The sequence below is a fragment of the Dipodomys merriami genome, unplaced genomic scaffold (assembly GCF_024711535.1).
Source record: "Dipodomys merriami isolate MVZ:Mamm:240054 unplaced genomic scaffold, mDipMer1.0.p SCAF_679, whole genome shotgun sequence".
NCBI lineage: Eukaryota > Metazoa > Chordata > Mammalia > Rodentia > Heteromyidae > Dipodomys > Dipodomys merriami.
The window spans coordinates 540,845-559,961 of record NW_027206267.1 but is presented as its reverse complement, the minus strand read 5'-3'; the positions used below and the strand labels follow the sequence as shown (position 1 = coordinate 559,961).

General features: G+C 41.9%; 1 protein-coding gene across 1 annotated transcript in view; it reads left to right on the top strand.

The window, feature by feature from the left end:
- The first annotated feature begins 1,141 nt into the window (after positions 1–1,141).
- LOC138815880 (probable phospholipid-transporting ATPase IM) overlaps positions 1,142–19,117 on the top strand; it is a 66,693-nt gene continuing 48,717 nt past the window's right edge. The window contains exons 1-5 of the mRNA XM_070005260.1: positions 1,142–1,357; positions 7,437–7,480; positions 8,279–8,444; positions 12,736–12,924; positions 16,351–16,466. Coding sequence (XP_069861361.1) covers positions 1,201–1,357; positions 7,437–7,480; positions 8,279–8,444; positions 12,736–12,924; positions 16,351–16,466 — 672 coding nt within the window. The 5' untranslated portion in view covers positions 1,142–1,200. The remainder of the gene's footprint in view (positions 1,358–7,436; positions 7,481–8,278; positions 8,445–12,735; positions 12,925–16,350; positions 16,467–19,117) is intronic.

The window sequence follows — 19,117 nt, the reverse complement described above, 5'->3', positions numbered from 1 at the left end:
CGTGTGTCGGGTGTGATGTGTGTGTGTGTGTGTGTGTGTGTGTGTGTGTGTGTGTGTGTGTGTGTGTGTGTGTGTGTGTGTGTGTGTGTGTGTGTGTGTGTGTTGTCGTGTTTCAGTCTTAGGGCTGGAATTCAGGGCCTAGGCACTATCCCCGAGCTTTTGTGACTCAAGACTAGTGTTCTACTACTTTGAGCACAACTCTGCTTTTGGCTTTTTGATAGTTAATTGGAGACAAAAGAGTTTCATAGATTTTCCTGCCAGAACAGGCTTTGAATTGTGATCCTCAGATCTCAGCCTCCTGTGTAGGGTAGAATTACAGGCAGGAGTTACCATGCCATCAGGACAAGTATCTTTTCCCATGAAGATATAAGAAGAGATGCAAAGTAATATGCTATGCAGAAATCTCTACTGAGCTTGTTTGAGGTGAACAGAAAACCATTGCCTAAAGGCTTATGCTAGGCTCCCCCTCTGGTCTTATGGTTCTGGGGTTTATGAACAGACACTCTTTAGATCACTGAGACCTTGGGATAGAGTATCTTTTATCTATCTTTATTGTTGTTGTTGGTGGTAGTTGTGGGGCTTGAACTCTGGGCCTGGGTGCTATCCCTGAGCCTCAATAGCTCAAGGCTAGCACTCTACCACTTGAGTCACAGTGCCACTTTCAATTTTCTGGTGGTTAATTGGAAATAAGAGTCTCATGGACTTTTCCTGCCCAGACTGGCTTTGAACTGTGATCCAAAGATTTCAGCCTCCTGAGTAGGATTACAAGTGTGAGCCACTGGCACTTGGAGATTCACTTACCCCGCCTCTAAAACTCTAAGGACTTTGGCAGATTTCATTTTTTTTTTTTTTTGGCAAATCTCTGTATGTTCTGAAGTTAATGGAGCTCTCCTTCCTTCCTTCCTTCCTTCCTTCCTTCCTTCCTTCTTTCTTTCTTTCTTTCTTTCTTTCTTTCTTTCTTTCTTTCTTTCTTTCTTTCTTTCTTTCTTTCTTTCTTTCTTCCTTCCTTCCTTCCTTCCTTCCTTCCTTCCTTCCTTCCTTCCTTCCTTCCTTCCTTCCTTCCTTCCTTCCTTGTCTCTCCTTCCTTCCTTCTGTGCTTTCCTTCCTTTCTCTCTCTTTCGCTCTCTATCTCTCTCTCTTTTCCACAGTGTGGAAGTCATTCGTCTGGGCCACAGTTATTTTATAAACTGGGATCGGAAGATGTATTACTCAGGCAAAGGCACACCTGCCGAAGCTCGGACGACCACCCTTAATGAGGAGCTGGGCCAGATTGAATATGTTTTCTCTGACAAAACGGGCACCCTTACTCAGAACATCATGACTTTTAAAAAGTGTTCCATTAATGGGAAAATCTACGGTAAGAGCCGCGCTTTCTTTTTCTTAATGACGTTGAATGTTCTTGGAATAACAGCATCGGTGCTGGGCAGTCCTGGAGCTTTGTACTTGATAGGCAGATGCCCTACCACTTGAGCCATTTTCCCTCCACCTTTTTTGTTTCAGTTGTTTTTCAAATAGGGTTTTAGATTTATGCCTGGACTGTGATTCTCCTAGGTAGGTTTTTTATATACCTGAGATGACAGACATGCATCACCACACCTCACCTCTTTTTATGGGTTGAGGTGAAATCTGCGTGCGTGCACTCGTGTGTGTGTGTGTAGTGTGTGTGTGTGTGTGTGTGTGTGTGTGTGTGTGTGCGCACGCGCGCGCTAAGACTGACCTCAAACTGTTATCCTCCTGATCTCAGCCTCCTAAGTAGGGAGGATTGCAGGCATGAGCCAATATGTTTGGAAAGAAATATCATTTAAAGTGTTAAAAATTAACCATTTATTTTTATCATCTTTCAGGTGTTGTACAGAGGGCTTTCCCCCATTTCTCCTGGCCCTACTCCATTCCCTCAAGTTACTTGGTTTTCAGTTCACACATGTATATTAAATATCGTGACGATGTTCACCCCCCTTCCTCTCTCCATCCTTCTGCCCTCTCTTCGCCACCTCCCCCTATAATATCATTTTTGAAATACTGTCTTCCTCCTTCACTCCCCCCACCTCCAAATTCCACCATGACCTTCTCATTAATATGTTCTTAGCAGCACTTGGCTTGGTGCTCATGGATCCATGGTGCCTAATTTAGGTAGAAGTCTGGGTCTGCTGCAGTTGGTGGATGCTGCACATCCTGAGCACCCCTCAGTTGTGTGACTCTTCCGTGGTGTTCCAGACACCCACATCCCAGAAGGATGAGTTCTTGGCAGCCTGCTTGATTTTATGCTTGTTCCTTGTTAGCTCTGGGCTTGATGCTAGAGCAAACATTTGTGAGAATTTACTGTCAGTTCCCTGAAAACTCACACCCTGAGGGACCATCACTGGCCAGACCAGCTATTTCCCCAATCCAGCTGCCATTCGCATGCGTTTGAAAAGATAAATGCTCTGTTTTTTGGGGGGGGGGGTTAAGTCTATTTATACCTGGTGGTGGTGGCTCATGCCCATAATCCTGGCTACTCAAGGAGGTTGAGATTTGAGGATCTGGTTTGAAGTTAGCCCAGGCAGGAAAATCCATGAGACTCCAATTAACCACCAAACCACAACCACCACAACAAACCAACAACAAGTGAGGCTGTGGCTCAAGTGTCAGAGTATCTGACTTGAGTGAAAAAGGTCAGCGACAGTGCCCAGATTCTGAGTTCAAGCCCCAATACCAGGAAAAAAATGTCTTAGACGATACTTTAAAAGACTCTAAAAATACTGGCTTAATTCAAGTAGTGGTTTAAATGATTACACTTTAGAATATTAGGTGTTTTTTTTTCAAATTCGGGAGTATTTTTTATTCTTTTGATCCATGTTGATAATTTCAATTCTAAGAAGCAACCTTAAAATAACTTATTTTTAAAGATTTTTTTTGAAGTTGAACCAAGAATGTATCTTGGTATAGCAGGATAAGAATAGGGAGAAATGAACAATGAGGATGAAACATTTCTTGTTCAGACTTTTTCTTCTTTCTTTCTCTTTTTTTGGGGGGGAGGGGAATCCTGGGGCTTAAACTCAGGGTCTGTCCTTGAGTTTTTTCACTCAGGGTTGGTGCTTTACCACTTGAGCCACAGTCTCACTTCTGGCTTTTTGGTGGTTAATTGGAGGTAAGAGTCTCATGATCTTCCCTACCAGGGCTGGCTTTGAACTGTGATCCTCAAATCACACAGTCTTGAGATCTAAGATTGCAAGTGTGAGCCACTGGTATCCAGCTAAATGGTAGCTTTTTTTTTTTTTTTTTTTTTGCCAGTCCTGGGGCTTGAACTCAGGGCCTGGGCACTGTCCCTGAGCTTCTTTTGCTCAAGGCTAGCAAGCTAACACTTGAGCCTCAGTGCCACTTTAGCTTTTTCTATGCATGTGGTACTGAAGAATCAAACTCAGGGATTCATGCATGCTAGGCAAGCACTCTACCACTGAGCCACCTTCCCAGCTTGGTAGCTTTTTAAAAAAATGTGTGGCTTTTATACTTTCTGAGCTGGGAGAGTCTACCCTAATCCTTGGATGAAATGGTTTGGGGTGGGTAAGATGTGTGCTGTACTGTGTTAAAACATGGAGATAGGATCGAGGCATATCAAAAGGCACAGGACTTTGCTAGGCATTCATTACACTCTGTCTCTCTCCTCATGTTAAGATTTTTTTAACATATCAAAGGAAGAGGCAGTTCTAAGATAGCCCTTTTCATGTTTTTCCTGTTCTTATAACCAAACATCTAAACATCTAGGCATAGCCAGAGGAGAGGTAGTGGCTGCTTATTTTAGTTTTTATTTATTGGTTTTAATGTCTGAGTCTGACCATTTTCATACTTATTAATTATACTTTTCTGGTGTCCTTGTCTGTCTGTCTATCCATCCATCCATCCATCTTGATTCATTTCCCCCTGTAAATGACTTTCTCTTTCAATCCTCAAGGTGAGGCAGAGTGTTGGTTTTTCGCTTATCTTATTTAGGAAGTGCCATGGGAAATTCAGTTGACAGGCTGCCACAAGCAGGGCCAGAAGACATGGAAGTCAAAAAGAACCGCGTGGCAACCATCCTTTAAGAATTAGGGCGGTGGGGGGTGGGGGAGTGTTTCCTGCGTATGGATAAAGCTAGTAGGATTCGTAAGAGTCATAAAACATTCGAAATAATGAAGTCTAGAGGCTTTTATGTATTGGAAACACCTGCCATCCAGAGACTGCCTGGGAGATTGATAGCTGCTATAAAATACAGCAACCTAGAACCATGTGTTGCCTAGTTCTGATGTCATGGTCAGGTGATATCTAGCCTCCATGAACAGTGTTTTGGCTCAATATTGAGTCATTCTTGAGTGAAGTGGGTTGGTTTAAAATACTTGAATGATTTGCAGGGATAAAATTATCTTGCCCTTGGGGCTGGGAAGGTGGCTCAATGGTAGAGTGCTTGCCTTGCATGCCTGAGGCCCTGGGTTTGATTCCTCAGCACAACATAAGCAAAAAGAAAAAAGCCGGAATTGCGCTGTGGCTCAAGTGGTAGAGCGCCAGCCTTGAGCTGAAGAGCTGAGGGACAGTGCCCAGGCCCAGAGTTCAGGCCCCACGACCAGACCCCCCCCCCAAAAAAAAATTGTCTTGCCCTTGATGTGTCTGTTTTGCTTTGATAAGATGTAATAGGTCTTTCTGCTTTCTTTCCTGTTTATTTGTGGTGGTACTGGGACTTGAACTCAGGGCCCCGGGTGCTATCCTTTAGCTTTGGCTTTTTGGTAGTGAACTAGAGATGAGGGTATCATGGACTTTCCTTCCCTGGTCTAGGGTTCAAACCATGTTCCTCGTTTCTCAGCTTTCTGAGTAGCTAAGATTACAAGCATGAGCCACCAGCACCGGGCTCGAGGTTTTATTCTTGAAATGGGAATGTCTGTCAGAACCCAGCCATTGAACAGCTAAGTTTTGAGCTGTTCCTTTGAGGTAGCCCCTCAAATTTTAAGAAGGCTCCCCCCAACCGTTCCTTTTCAATTCAGGGGCAAGAGTTAGTTTCCCCTTGAATTGCAATGTGGCCTAGATTTTTATCTTTCCTTCAGTGATGGGTACATCACTGATTCCCTCACCAAAATGCTCATTAAAGGGCCGATCTCAGAGAAGGCGTCACAGGTATCTATCTCAAGATGTTTGCAAATCTCTGAGTTTATACACCCCATGATACCCTGTAATTTTCCCCATAAAATTCAGGGAAGTAATGGAAAGACTTAAGTAATCCCATTAGACCATTGGCCTTATAAGCCATTATAGTTTATAATACCAATAAAATATATCCTTCCTGAAGTACCCCCAGAAGGTCTTAGGATCCCTCTTTCTTGTTTCGGTATAACTTGGGCTTGTTTCAGTGATAGATCTGGGCCGTGTGAAAATTTGACATTCTATTCTGATCCATCTAAATCTGTGTTCTGAATGAAAAATTATTAACTTTTCTTTCCTTGCATCAGCAATCCCATAAATGCCTGAGTGTGTGTGTGTGTGTGTGTGTGTGTGTGTGTGTGTGTGTGAAATCACAACACAAGCATGCAGTCTTCTCTATTCACCACCTTCTCCTCCCCTCCCCCCTTTCATCTTATTAGAATGACTACAAGTGGGATACTGAGGCCATCATGGCAGATTTGAGGCTCAGATTCCAGGTACCTGGCTGGATTCCGTCACTAGCTCAGGGACTGGTGCAGAGCAGGCACATGGTTTTGCAGATTTGGTACTGTGCCCCACAAAAACCAAATAACTATATGCTGAGTGTTTGTGCCAGAGCACAGTGTAGAAAGGAGGAGGGAGCTGGGTTCAAATGCTCACCAGGCTGACTGTTGGCCTCAGTGTTTGGCTTTGAGTCCTATTCCTCCCCTATAGCTCCCCTTGCTATAAAAAAAGGAATGAAAATGTCCATCTTTCACTTTAAGTATTCACAATAAGTGCTCAGTTACCAGGTGGATGCAGATAGCTCATTATTATCACTATACATAAGAAATCCTAGCCTAGAGTATTCAGCCTTCCAATACCAAGGCAGAGTCAGAAAAATCTTAAATGGCCTGCAATAATGGGAAGCTAAAATAAATGATGCTACTCTATAATCAAAATAATGATTCATGCTAGGCACTGGTGGCTCACGCCTGTAATCCTAAACTACTTAGGAGACTGAGATCTGAGGACCGCAGTTCAAAGCCAGGCCAGGCAGCAAAGTCTTTATCTCCAATTAACCACCAGAAAACCAGAAGCGGCACTTTGGCTCAAGTGGTAGAGCTCTAGCCTTGAGGTGAAGAGCTGAGGGACAGTGCCCAGAGTTCAAGCTCCATGACTGGCCCTCATCCTCGCAAAAAATATGATTCATAAAGGATTTTTAATGATAAGAGAAATGTTCATAGGACAGGAACCAGAAATTGGTGAAGATTATGATGAGTATGTCTTTATATTTTTACATAGACACACAAATTCCTACAAATACTGGCCATCTTTGGGCAATGGAATAATTAATGATTTTATTTTTCACCCGATGTCTCTTCTATTTTCTATATCCGTACAATAAATAAAAAGGAAATGCTTTAAGTTTCTGGCACATAGCTATGTTTTCTGCTAAACCCAAGTTAGGCCAAAATGTACCTACTAGGTATATTTTGTGCATGTGTGCATGCAAGTGCTAGTTCTGAGACTTGACCTTAGGGCCTGGGCACTGTCTCTGAGGTTTTTTTGTTCAAGGTGAGTACTCTACCCCTTGAGCCACAGCTCCACCTCTGGCTTTTTGGTGATTAATTAGAGATAAGAGTCTCATGAACATTTCTTGGCTGGATTGGCTTCGAACTGTGATCCTCATCTCTTAGCCTCCTGAGTAGCTAGGATCATAGATCTGGGCCACCAACTTTATTGTTATCATCTTTGATTCTTCTGCTGTGAGGTCAGGAAAGACAAAACTCTGCCTTTTGGAAACAGTATAGTTTAACAAAGTAATAAAATGTACGAATACCACATTATAATCTTTAATGTAGGTTTTTTTTAAAATTTCAACTTCAGTTTAGTTCTATTTAGATCCACGAGTATCTCTCTACATTAATAGGCAGGATTAGGAATTCTAATACTCCTATGTTTGAATTTATATTGCTATCTAGTGATGGTGCTTTAAGAAATAAGTGCATTTCTTAAAACTAAATGTGTAAATATAGTTTTAATTTTACTTTTTTCCCCCTGATACAGGGTTTGAACTCAGGGCCTTATGCTCTTGCTCAGCTTTCTTGCTCATGATTGGCATTCTACCACTTGAGCCATACCTCTAGCCCAACTTTTTGCTGGCTAATTGGAGATACAGTCTCCCAGACTTTTTTGCTGGGTTGACTTTGAACTACAGTTCCTTAGGTCTCAGCCTCCTGAGATTACAGGAGTGAGCCACTGGCTCCTGACTAATTTTACTTTCATTTGATCTTCAATGTTTGTTCTGGCAGGTGAAAAACATGATGAAGTCAGCGAGAAGAAAGAAATGGCTAAGGTATGGAAGAGATAAGTTCCTGATTTAATATGATAAGGCATGATTTGCACTATCACCAGACAACATATAAGCTTGGAATCAGGGCCTGGGTGCTGTCCTTAGCTTTTTTATTCAAGGCTATCAGCTACTACTTGAGCCCTAGCTGCACTTCTACCTTTTATTAACATTGAGTAGTTGTACAAAAGACTTACTGTTCAACAAATCAGTTTACAAATGCAATGCATCTCGATCAGTGTTATTATTCTCTCCCATCCTTCCCAACCCCACACAGCCCATTTTGTAAAAACTTTCACAGCTATGCATTGAATATTGTGGCTGCATTCAAACTCCCTTTTTCTCTTTATCCCCCCCCCCCTTTTTTTGGTTTGTGTGGTGGTTAATTGTAGCATCTCATAGGCTGGGCTGGCTTCGAGGCTTCAAACCATGATCCTCAGATCTCAGCCTCCTGAATAGCTAGAAGTATACATGTGAGCCACTGGCGTCCAACAACAAGGACTGAAGAAAAAAAAAATTAAATATTTTTTGTTTTTTTTTTTTTTTTTGGCGGTTGTGGGGCTTGAACTTAGGGCCTGGTTGCTGTCCCTGAGCTTTACCGCTTTAAACCACAGTTTCACTTCCGGTTTTTGAACCGTTTATTGGAGATAAGAGACGGGGATGTTTCTGCCTGGGCTGGCCTTGAACCTCAATCCTCAGAGCTCAGGAGTAGCTAGGAGTATAGGCATGAGCAACAAGGACTTTTAACAGCTGTACCTTTCAACTTCTGTGGCTGTTTTTAGTGATGCCACTGTTGTCTTACAGGGAGAAAAGCCTGTGGATTTCTCTGTCAGATCTCAAGCAAAGAGGACATGTCAGTTCTGTGACCACAGTCTGATGGAGTCCATTCAGCTGGGCGATCCCAAAGTCCATGAATTCTTTCGGTTACTTGCTCTCTGCCACACAGTGATGTCAGAGGAAACGAGTGCAGGTAAGTGGAAAGTATTTCTGAGAGGTTAAGATTTTTTGTTCCTGTTTTTGTATTTTTGGTGGTAATAGAGTTTGAACTGAGGGCTTTGTGCTTGCTAGGCAGGCTCTCTACCAAAATAAGATTATGACTTCAGCGCTTCTGCTATAGTTATTTTTCAAACAGGGTCTTGCCTTTGCACTTAAGCTGGCTGGGACCCTGATCTTCCTATTTACAGAGCTGGGGTGACAGGTGTATGCTACCACACCCAGCTTTTTTTTTGTATTGGTTGGCATGAGGGACTCACATTTTGTCCAGACTGACTTCAAACCACCATATACCCTATCTTCATTTCCTGAGTTGTTAGGATTACAAGAATGAAAGGCCGGGGCTGGGAAGGTGGCTCAGTGGTACAGCTCTTGCCTTGCATACATGAGGCCCTGGGTTCGATTCCCCAGCACCACATAAACAAAAAGCCAGAAGTGGTGCTGTGGCTCAAGTGGTAGAGCGCTAGCCTTGAGCTGAAGAGCTGAGGGACAGTGCCCAGGCCCAGAGTTCAGGCCCCATGACCAGACCCCCCCCCCCAAAAAAAATATTCAAAATACAAGAATGAAAGGCCTTATCTTTATTTAAGCAAAACAAACACATATTAAATTTGCAGGATTTTTTGAACTAAATATAGAACATCAAGAATATACTTATTGGGGCTGGGAAGGTGGCTCAGTGGTAGAGCGCTTGCCTTGCATGCATGAGGCCCTGGGTTCGATTCCCCAGCACTACATAAGCAAAAAGAAAAAAGTCGGAAGTGGCGCTGTGGCTCAAGTGGTAGAGCACTAGCCTTGAGCTGAAGAGCTGAGGGACAGCGCCCAGGCCCAGAGTTCAGGCCCCACAACCGGACCAAAAAAAAAAAAAAAAGAATATACTTACCTATTGCGCATTGTTGCCTCCTCCTTTGTCATGACCTTGCTCATGTAACTGTAACCCCTCTGTACAGCATTTTTACAATAAAAAACATACAAAAAAAAGGAAAAGTAACTAAAGCAAAAAAATGGGGGTTGGAGGTGGAAGGACTAGAGGAATGGTAAAAGCTATAGAGCACAAAAACGAATTAAATACCTAAGAAAGGAAGGAAGGTAGAAAACAACACAGAAGAAATGAAGGAAGAAAGAAAGGGAAAAGGGAGGGAAAGAAAGGGGAGAGAGAGAGGGAGAGGAACAAAGGAAGGAAAGACTTTCAGAATATGATGTAGAATTTTTTTCATGCTACCAAATCTCCAGTTAAAATTACTACCTGAGTAATTCCATCATAAAAGTTATATATGTATGTATATATATATATATATATATGTATCACATGTATGTGTGCATACATGCAATTCTGTCTTTGCATATATGTGTGTGTGTGTGTGTGTGTGTGTGTGTGTGTGTGTGTGTGTGTGTATAATGTATGTATTTGAGCTTATTTGTTTGTCTTTTCATCTTGGGACTACATTCAAGCCATAATTTTGTCCTGGATGTTACTGAATTAACCCATTCCTCCGATTTTAATCACTTTGAAGACTCACATAATTATATTTCTGACTTTAACTGATCTTTATAATATTAACATCAATAGGGAATAATTGTCTTTCCATTTGGGAATATGTCCTTCTAAGTAAGCCTCTTTTGTTTCGGCCTTTTGAGTTTATTTCATTTCCCCAAGTCTATTTTGTTTTAATGGCAATCTGTTTTCCATTAACATTACGATATTCTTTAGACCTCGTCGAGGATATTAATTATACTTAATTTGGAATTTTCTTTTGTTTCCCTCTATTATGCTTCATTTTATCGAGTGTTCTGTGTCTTCTGAGCTCTTTGTCCAGTTTTCGTGTTGTTGTTCTATAACGTCCAGTGATTTGTGGCTGTCATTCCTGTGTGTGTTTGTGACAGTCCTTGGGTGAGTGTTGATTCTCCTTACAGCTGTCTGTCTCCTGAGATTGTATGGGGGAGGCAGAACATATGGTTTGTCTCCTAGGCGTTGGTGACATCTTCCTGAAATCCACAGGACACCTAGATGACTCTCTTGTTTTGCCAGGTTTGGTGCTACAAGCGTATCTGCCAAGCTCCCATTTGAGAGAGCTGACTGTTAGCTTATGGGTTCCACGTTATTTATCAGGCCATGAATACCTTGGCTTTCTTTTTTTCCTTTTTCTCCTCCTCCTCTGGAAGTGTGAAGCTACTTCAGGTTCTCCTTAGCTTTGGTCTCCAGTCCCAAGAAACTGAGGTATCTCCCTGACGGAGACTGTATCCTCAGCATAGAAGGAACACTTGCAAGCTGCTACTCAGAGCACACTGGCAAGAGAGGCGCCCAGCAAGGCTGAAGAGAATTCTGATTTCCTTCTGCTCATCATGTCCCAAGACCACTTCTGGTGTCATTTGTTGACTTTTGAGTTTGGAGAATCTAGGGGGTGGCTTGAACCTTCCTTCATTTTCTTTTGCAAATGTTTGGAGGTGTGTTTTGGGTTGGTTCTTTTTCTCTTTTTTGGTCTGAGACCTGGACTTTGAACTCAGTATCTGACACTTTTGCTCATCGACTGGCACTCTACCCTATGAGCCATGCCTCTAGTCCCATGAAGTATTTTTTTGTTTCTTTGATGATCAAATCTATATATTATCCCTCATATTTCTCGTTTGTAGCTTATTATAATATTTGCTTTTCCAACATTATTTTCTTGTTATATATATAGTTTGATGAGATTTAGCAATTACATAAATCTATGTAATCAGTGGTCCTATCAAGGTATAAATCTCTTCAATCTTTCCAGACAAAGCATTCTTGTCCTTGATTATTCAATACTCACAAACCAAGTACAGCTCTGATTCTTATCACCCATCGTGGGTTTTGCCTATTTTTGTCATTCATATCAATGGAATCCAACGGTGCATATACTTTTTGTGTGTAGCCTCTTTGACACAGGGTAGATTCTGTCATTTATCTGTGTTGTTAAATCAATTGATTGTTTAATTGCTTTATTGCTAAGTAGTATTCCTTTACATGAAGAGGCCCCATTTTTCTTTCTAGTTCTGTTGATGCCCATGTGGGTTCTTTCTAGCCTTGGGCTTTTGTGAGTAAAGCTGCGTTTAGCAGCTTCATTTTTTTCTCTATATGTTTTCTTCATGCTCGTGTGTGTGTGTGTGTGTGTGTGTTTATATGTGGACATGCATATACATACAATATAATACATACAATCATGATATATCCGTTAATATACAACCACCTAATCTTATCTTGAACATCACTACAAATCAATAAACCATAGATCTGTCTCTGCCCTCTTTTTCCAATTAATTTTTACAAACATCATGAAAGCTTATGTAAGAAAGCTTACTTTGCATACTACATTAAGTATATTTTATGGTTTTCCTTTTTTTGGTTTTTGTCATTTCATTCCTCTCCTGAGTTCTCTTAGTCCCATTTACCACACATAACATCAAGGAATTTAGTGTATTAACATCCTGGCTGGATTCTTTCCTGTCTGATGGATATTTTGCCTGTGTTCTCCTAAAGTGGGTATCAATGCTTCCCTGAAGTGGTGATCGGAGAATCAGTTCCCTTGTTCTTTGTCGTGCAGTCTTTCTAAATATCACGCCATCTCTTTCAGCCATAGGTCCCTCCATGTAGATAAGAAATGATGATTTTAAAGATCAATTTAATGAGCTCAGATGCTTACCCTGAGGATTATGTGACTCTTCTCTAGTCACAAGAAAAGTATGGTCTCTGACCTCAGAAAGTTTTAGCCCATGGAGAAGTAGACTGAGAAATAGGTCTTTTTTCTCTAAGGTGACTGGGACTACACTATAGCATGTCCTGTGGTACCCAGAAGACTGGGTGGATGGTAACTAGGAAAGGAAACCTAAGCATTGGAAATATTTTTTGGAGCTGATGCTTATATTGGGTATTAGAGAACAAGTTGGGCTAAGTGTGGTGGGTCATGCTTGTAATCCCAACTGCTAGGAAGGCAGAGACTGAGAGGATCATATTTCTCATGACTGCAGGCCATCTTGGACAGAAAGTTAAGTAAGACTCCATCTCAACCAATAATGAGGTAGTGATGGTATGTGTCTGTAATCCCAGTTATATGGGAGGTTGTAGGTTGAAGCATTATGGTCTAGGCTTGCCTGGGCAAAACCACGACTCTCTGATAAATACCTATGGCAAAAAGGAATGAAGGCATGCTTGACAAGTCTAAGGCTGTGAGTTCAAATCCAAGAAGGAGTTGGGAATGGCACTGGAATTGTGCGAATGTTCTTATCATACTTCTTCCTTTCTTTTTCAGGACAGCTGATTTACCAAGTTCAGTCACCAGATGAAGGGGCTCTAGTGACTGCGGCTAAAAACTGTGGGTTCGTTTTTAAGTCTCGGACCCCGGAAACAATAACAATAGAGGAATTAGGGACACTCGTTACCTATCAACTGCTGGCCTTTTTGGACTTCAACAATGTCAGGAAGAGGATGTCGGTCATAGGTATGGTGGGTAGCTGAGATTACTTTTGATCGCTCTGTGGTCCTAGTGATGTTTTTCAGGGATTATTACTCTTGGCCATCTGGTGAGAGCTGTGATTTTTTTTTTTTTTTGCCACTTTATGAACTCTTGTGGTGGGTAAAAGACCAACCCAAGAACCAGTCCTGATGTTTCCAGCTTGCATTAGAGCTATCCAGGCCAGGAGAAAGTGATAATAGATCTAGGGTGATAAAGGACAATTAAAAGTCAAGAGAGGAAGAAAAAAAGTATACTGTACGTCCATAGTTATATTCATTTAAAGAAAGCTCTAAATTTTGTATCCTATTATATTGATAGTAGTAGATCTTTAAAATGAGCATCTATTTCGAGGTACTCTGTTTTTTTTTAGGGAAAACTATAATTGAGTAGAAAATGTGTAGTGATCTTTGATTCAGCTGATGATGATGGTAAAAGTATGGTCAGAGCAGGGGGTTGTAACCTTAGCAATTAGAATTAGTCAGCATTGTCTTCTCCCTCTGCTGCTGCTATCATCATCATCATCATCATCATCATCATCATCATCATCATCATCATCATCATCATCATCAGTTGTTGTTTTCCTCCCCCTTCCCTTCCTCTTCCTCCTCCTCCTCTTCTTCCTCCTCTTTGTCCTCTTCCTCCTCTTCCTCTCCTTCCTCTTCTTCTTCATCATCACTGTAAGCACCGACCCAGAAAACCACTCAGACACAGTCATGTAGAAATAAGAAGGATTTAATGGCAGCTAGAGGACAGGCTATCTATCTCTCCTGGGGAAGAGAGTCGCAAACTGCTCTCAGAACAATAAAGGTAGAGATAGAGTCAGGAGTCTGAAGCCAGAAGAATGGGCTGGGCAGGAAATCTTTGTAGTCACAGCAGCTAGGCACTGGCAGTATCAGACAGCCAGGGCAGGGTATTCTATAGCTAGCTGGCTTGCAGCCAGGAAAAACATCCTATCGCAGAGACAATACACTCTATAGCTGGCATCTTGCGATTCTACACTAAGCCAGCGTGTGACCAGGACTGGGCATCCAGACTCTGTTGCTCCCGCAGCCGGGGCCTGTGAGGATAGACAACTGTGGCCAGGCCTGGCTTGTGGATGACCCAGGGTGAAGGCTGTCAGCCCAAAATAAGGGTGAATGAGCTTACAATCATAATCACCACTATCATCTGTGGAACCAGAATCAGAACTCAGGGCTTTGCACTGGCTCTCTACCACTGGAACCATACCCCAGGCCCTGTGCTTTTTAGGTTTTTTTTTTTTTTTTTTTTTTTTTTTCTGTCTGTCATGAGTCTTGAACTCTGGGCCTGGGCTCTGTCCCTGAGGTTTTCAGCTCAATGCACTCTACCACTTGAGCCCCAGTGCCCTTTTCAGTTTTCTGATGATTAATTGGAGATAAGAATCTCATGGACTTTCCTGCCCGGGGTTGGCTTTGAACTGTGATCCTCGGATCTCAGCCTCCTGAGTAGCTAGGATTACAGGTGTGAGCCACTGGTGCCTGGCTCCAAGCTTTGATTTTTGAGATACTATTTCCTTTTGGTCTAGGCTGACAGTCCTTAATTCTCCTCTCTCCATTTTCCAATAACTAGGGAATTATAGGTATGAACTACCATGCTGGCCTAGCAACTGTCTGAAATTGTAGATCTTAGGAGGAAATATATGACCATGTCATTCATTCATTAATTCATTCATTCAATAAATAATTATGGAGTGCCTACAGAATATCAAGGCTAAAAAAAATTGGCCAATGGGCTCGAAAAGTGGCTAAGTGATAGAGCGCTTGCCTTGCATGCATGAGGCCCTGGGTTTGATTCCTCAGCACCACATAAGCAAAAAGAAAAAAAACCGGAAGTGGCGCTGTGGCTCAAGTGGTAGAGCACTCGCCTTGAGCTGAAGAGCTGAGGGACAGTGCCCAGGCCCAGAGTTCAGGCCCCACAACCGGACCCCCCCCCCAAAAAAAAAATTTTGGCCAAATATCCTATTATTTGAAAGACAAATTCATCTGATCGCATACACAGAAAAGCTAGAGATAAAGGCAGCATAGAAGGTCTATTACTTCCAAAGTTAGGGAGCATATATTTAAAAAAACAAAGTCAAAACACCAAGACATTATTAACTCAGGTGCCAGTGGCTCATGCCTGTAATCCTAGCTGCTCAGGAGGCTGAGATCTGAAGATCATGGCTCAAAGACAGGCTGGGCAAAGAAGTCTGTGGAGTCTTATCACTGAAAGCCACTAAAAAGCTGTGGCTCAAGTGGTAGAGCATCAGCCTTGAGCAAAAGAGCTAAGGATAGTACCCAGGCCACTGAGTTCAAACCCCAGTACTAGTCCTCCCCCCTTAAAATACAACCCTACTAATAACGGACTTCAAGTAAGATGTTTTTAATTTATTATTTATTTTTATTTTTATTTATTTATTTTTTTTTGGATCCGGTCATGGGGCCTGAACTCTGGGCCTGGGCACTGTCCCTCAGCTCTTCAGCTCAAGGCTAGCGCTCTACCACTTGAGTCACAGTGCCACTTCCGGCGCCAGTTCCGGCTTTTTTCTTTTTTGCTTATGTGGTGCTGAAGAATCAAACCCAGGGCCTCAGGCATGCAAGGCAAGCATTCTACCACTGAGCCACCTTCCCAGTCCCCAAGTGGGATGCTTTTAAAGCCTTCAGTTCTTCATCTTCCTCTGGGAGATATGTTTAGCTGGGATTGGCCTAAGAATGAACCATGGAGAGTGGATGAGCCTTTCCCAAGAGCCAAGGGCATTAAGAAATAAGACAGCAATCCACCCAAAAATGCTGGAAGTGGAGATATGGCTCAAAGGGTAGAACACTAGCCTTGAGCACAAGAGCTCGGAGACAGCACTCAGGCTCTGACTCTGAGTTCAAGTCCCAGGACCAACACACACACACACCACCACCACCACCACCACCACACCCCCCAGCACTGACTTGGAGTTAATGTGTGAATCACGACTTGTGTGGCTAGAAGTCCATATGGAGACAATTTAACTGTACAGTGTTAGTGATTTGCACCACTGTAGGTCTTAAATTTCATACCTGGAGCTTTCTAACAAAAGTCTAAATTGTGCTCAATACAGAAGACTTCTTTTACACTTACCAACCCCTTAGCAGCAGTAGTTAAAGAAAATAAAAAGGTATTATTTATGAGCATAAAAACTTTTGTTTCTGAGTTTGGGGACTAGCAAGGACTCAAGTTGAAAGACTATTTCTAAGCTGATAAAACAGGGGGAGAGGCAAGGGATTTAGGTAGTGATCTAAACCAAAGTCTCTGATGTTTTACTGCTAGATGAAACCTTGTTTTTAAAAAGCATCTAGCTAGACTCCTGCAAGGGTTTAGTTTTGACAGATTTCACTGTTTCTCATCTGCCATTCTAAATACTTCTCATTTTTTTCTTTCCAGTTCGAAACCCAGCAGGACAGATAAAACTTTATTCCAAAGGAGCAGATACTGTCCTGTTTGAAAGACTTCATTCTTCCAATGAAAACCTTCCATCTGTGACATTCGACCACCTCAGTGTAAGTGACTGAAGGTTAGGATTGCAGCCCTTCGGCCGTCTCTTAAGATTAGGTCTTATTTTAAAACTGTCAGCTATGGCTGCGGGTCTGTGGCTTACACATGCAATCCTCGCTACGCTGGCAGCTGAGATCTGAGGATCATAGTTCGAAACCAGCCCAGGCAGGAAAGCCTATGAGACCCTTATGTCCCATTAAGTATGAAAAAAATCCAGAAGTGCAGTTTTGTGGCTCAAGGGATACAGCTCTACCTTTGAGCCAAAAAGCTCAGAGACAGCACTCGGAGCCCCAAGAGCGGCACAAAACAAAACAAAAAACTATCAGCTAAACAATCTGACACCAAGAGAGAATCTGGAGAGCAGTTGCAGGAGGAAATGGGCCAATGTGTCTGAAAACTGACTTGTTGGTCCCTCCTGGCCTCCTGGAATCGGTTCCTCTGTGTCACCTTGGGCAGATGAACACAGTAACTAGACATCAGCTCAGGGTTGCTTTCAGGGAAGAGGGGAATCAATTCATATGAACACCAGTTTGCTTCAACCTGAGATTCAAGTATTTCTCTCCTATTTGTTCGAAGTTCTCATTTAACCCTATGAGAACGTTGGGGGATGAAGGAGGTGATTTGTCAAAATTCTCATTTTCTCAATGCTGCTACTTTTTCTTTAAAAAAAAAAAAACACATTGATAATTATGTTCGCTGTCAGACCCTATATTTAATAGAAAACATTCCTCGAATCTTTAAACAAAAACAAATAAAATTCAGAAACTTTGCCTGACTTTAAGCTTTTAAAAAGAATGATGGTTTAGTAATATGGGTTACAAACATGGCTATTCTTTTTGTCCTTCCAATAGGGCATTCTTGATTTTCTTTTAATCTAATCCAGAAGGCTGGCATAATCTTTTTATTCTTATTTTTATTTACTTTTTTTTTCAAATGAAAGAAACCTTGGAATCATAACTATCTGATTTTTGCCATTACTCAGACACCAACATTCTAAATTTCCATGTAGTCTCCTTTGTTACTATAGTATATAGGAAACTTTATTTTTTTCAATGTGTCTATGAAAAAGGAAAAAAAAAATTCTTTTAGACCAGATCAATGTGACTTGTTCTTTCCTTCATTCATTTGGTTCAGTTTGGCTTCGAGATTCTGAGGTTTTTAAATTTGTGTTTAATAATTGATTTTGAATTGTTTAACGATAGGAAAAGCCCTTGCTCAAATGGTCAATTTAGGATTCGACTTGTGTTTCATGCACTAATTAAATAACTTAAATCATCTGTCCACTTTTGTATTGTCAACTCAGAGTTGATTCCCTCTTGTCCAGAACAAGAGAGGAAGGCAGTGATCGTGCCCAGTGGGGTTGTGAGTTAAAGGCGAAGAAGTGTTTGTGCGAATTAAGAAGACAAAAGATCGTTATGAGGCAATAACTAAATTTTCAGATCAGAAGGAGACCCTAGTGGTGGGCTTGTAAAATACGATCGCCATATCCCAAGGGCTGCTCACTGGCTTGGCGATAAATTTGGGATAATTTTTCTCATGGTCTCTCTAGGCTAAGCCACATCCTTGCAGTATGCATTGACTTTTCTCTTGGCCTAATTAGAGTCTGTCATGATGTTAACTTTTGCCTGACCATAAAACCTCTACTGTGTGCCATAAGCTGAAAAATAAAAACAAAACACACAATGGAGAAGACAGGCTCAATAGCAATGCTCAAAGGAGCAGACATGGCTATAAAAAAGTGCTTTGTGTGCTGGGTTTGGAGGCCATAAAGTGACCATTGCAGGCAGAAGCGAAGTGGGAGGTTGTAACATTTCCCCAGTGCACCCTGCATCTGTTTCTAGCTCTGAGGCTGTGTGAAACTGTTAGCAGCTACCAGTCTCCGTTACTAGAAGTGATCACTGGAGATGGCCGGGCCACTGAGTTGCTATAGGAAAAGGATGGTTTCCCTGGTATTTATCTGATTATTAAATACTAACTTCTAGGACATAGTTTCTTTTAAAAAAACAATACAGAGAGACTGTTTCAATAAAGCTGACTTGATGGTAGAGTCTTCAAAAGTTTAAACAATTGCCAGGCACTGGTGGCTCATGCTAATAATCCTAGCTACTCAGGAGGCTGAGATCTGAGTGTCTGATTCAAAGCCAGCCCCTGCAGGAAGCCTAAGTCTTATCTCCATTTAACCAGCCAAAAAAAGCCACAAGTGTGGCTGAAATGGTATAGTACCATCTGCGAGCAATAAGCCAAGCGATGAAAGTGTGAGTTCAAGGGCAACTACCAGCGCATACTAAAAAACAAAATTCAAATAATTTTTAAGTTTTTTTTTTTTAAACTACAAGCCAGATGCTGGTGGCTTATGCCTAAAATCTTACAGATGTGAGGATCGTGGTTCAAAGACAGCCTGGGGAAGGAAAATCCAATTAACCACTCCTCCAACCCTCCTTCCAGAAAAAAAGCCTGGCACTGGTGGCTCACGCCTGTAATCCTATCTACTCAGGAGGCTGAGGTCTGAGGATCTCCATTCAAAGCCAACCTGGGCAGGGAAGTCTGTGAGACTCTTATCTCCAATTAACCACCAGAAAACCAGAAGTGGTGTTGTGGTTCAAAGTGGTAGAACACTGACCTTGAGCAAAACAGCTCAGGGATAAATGCCCAGATC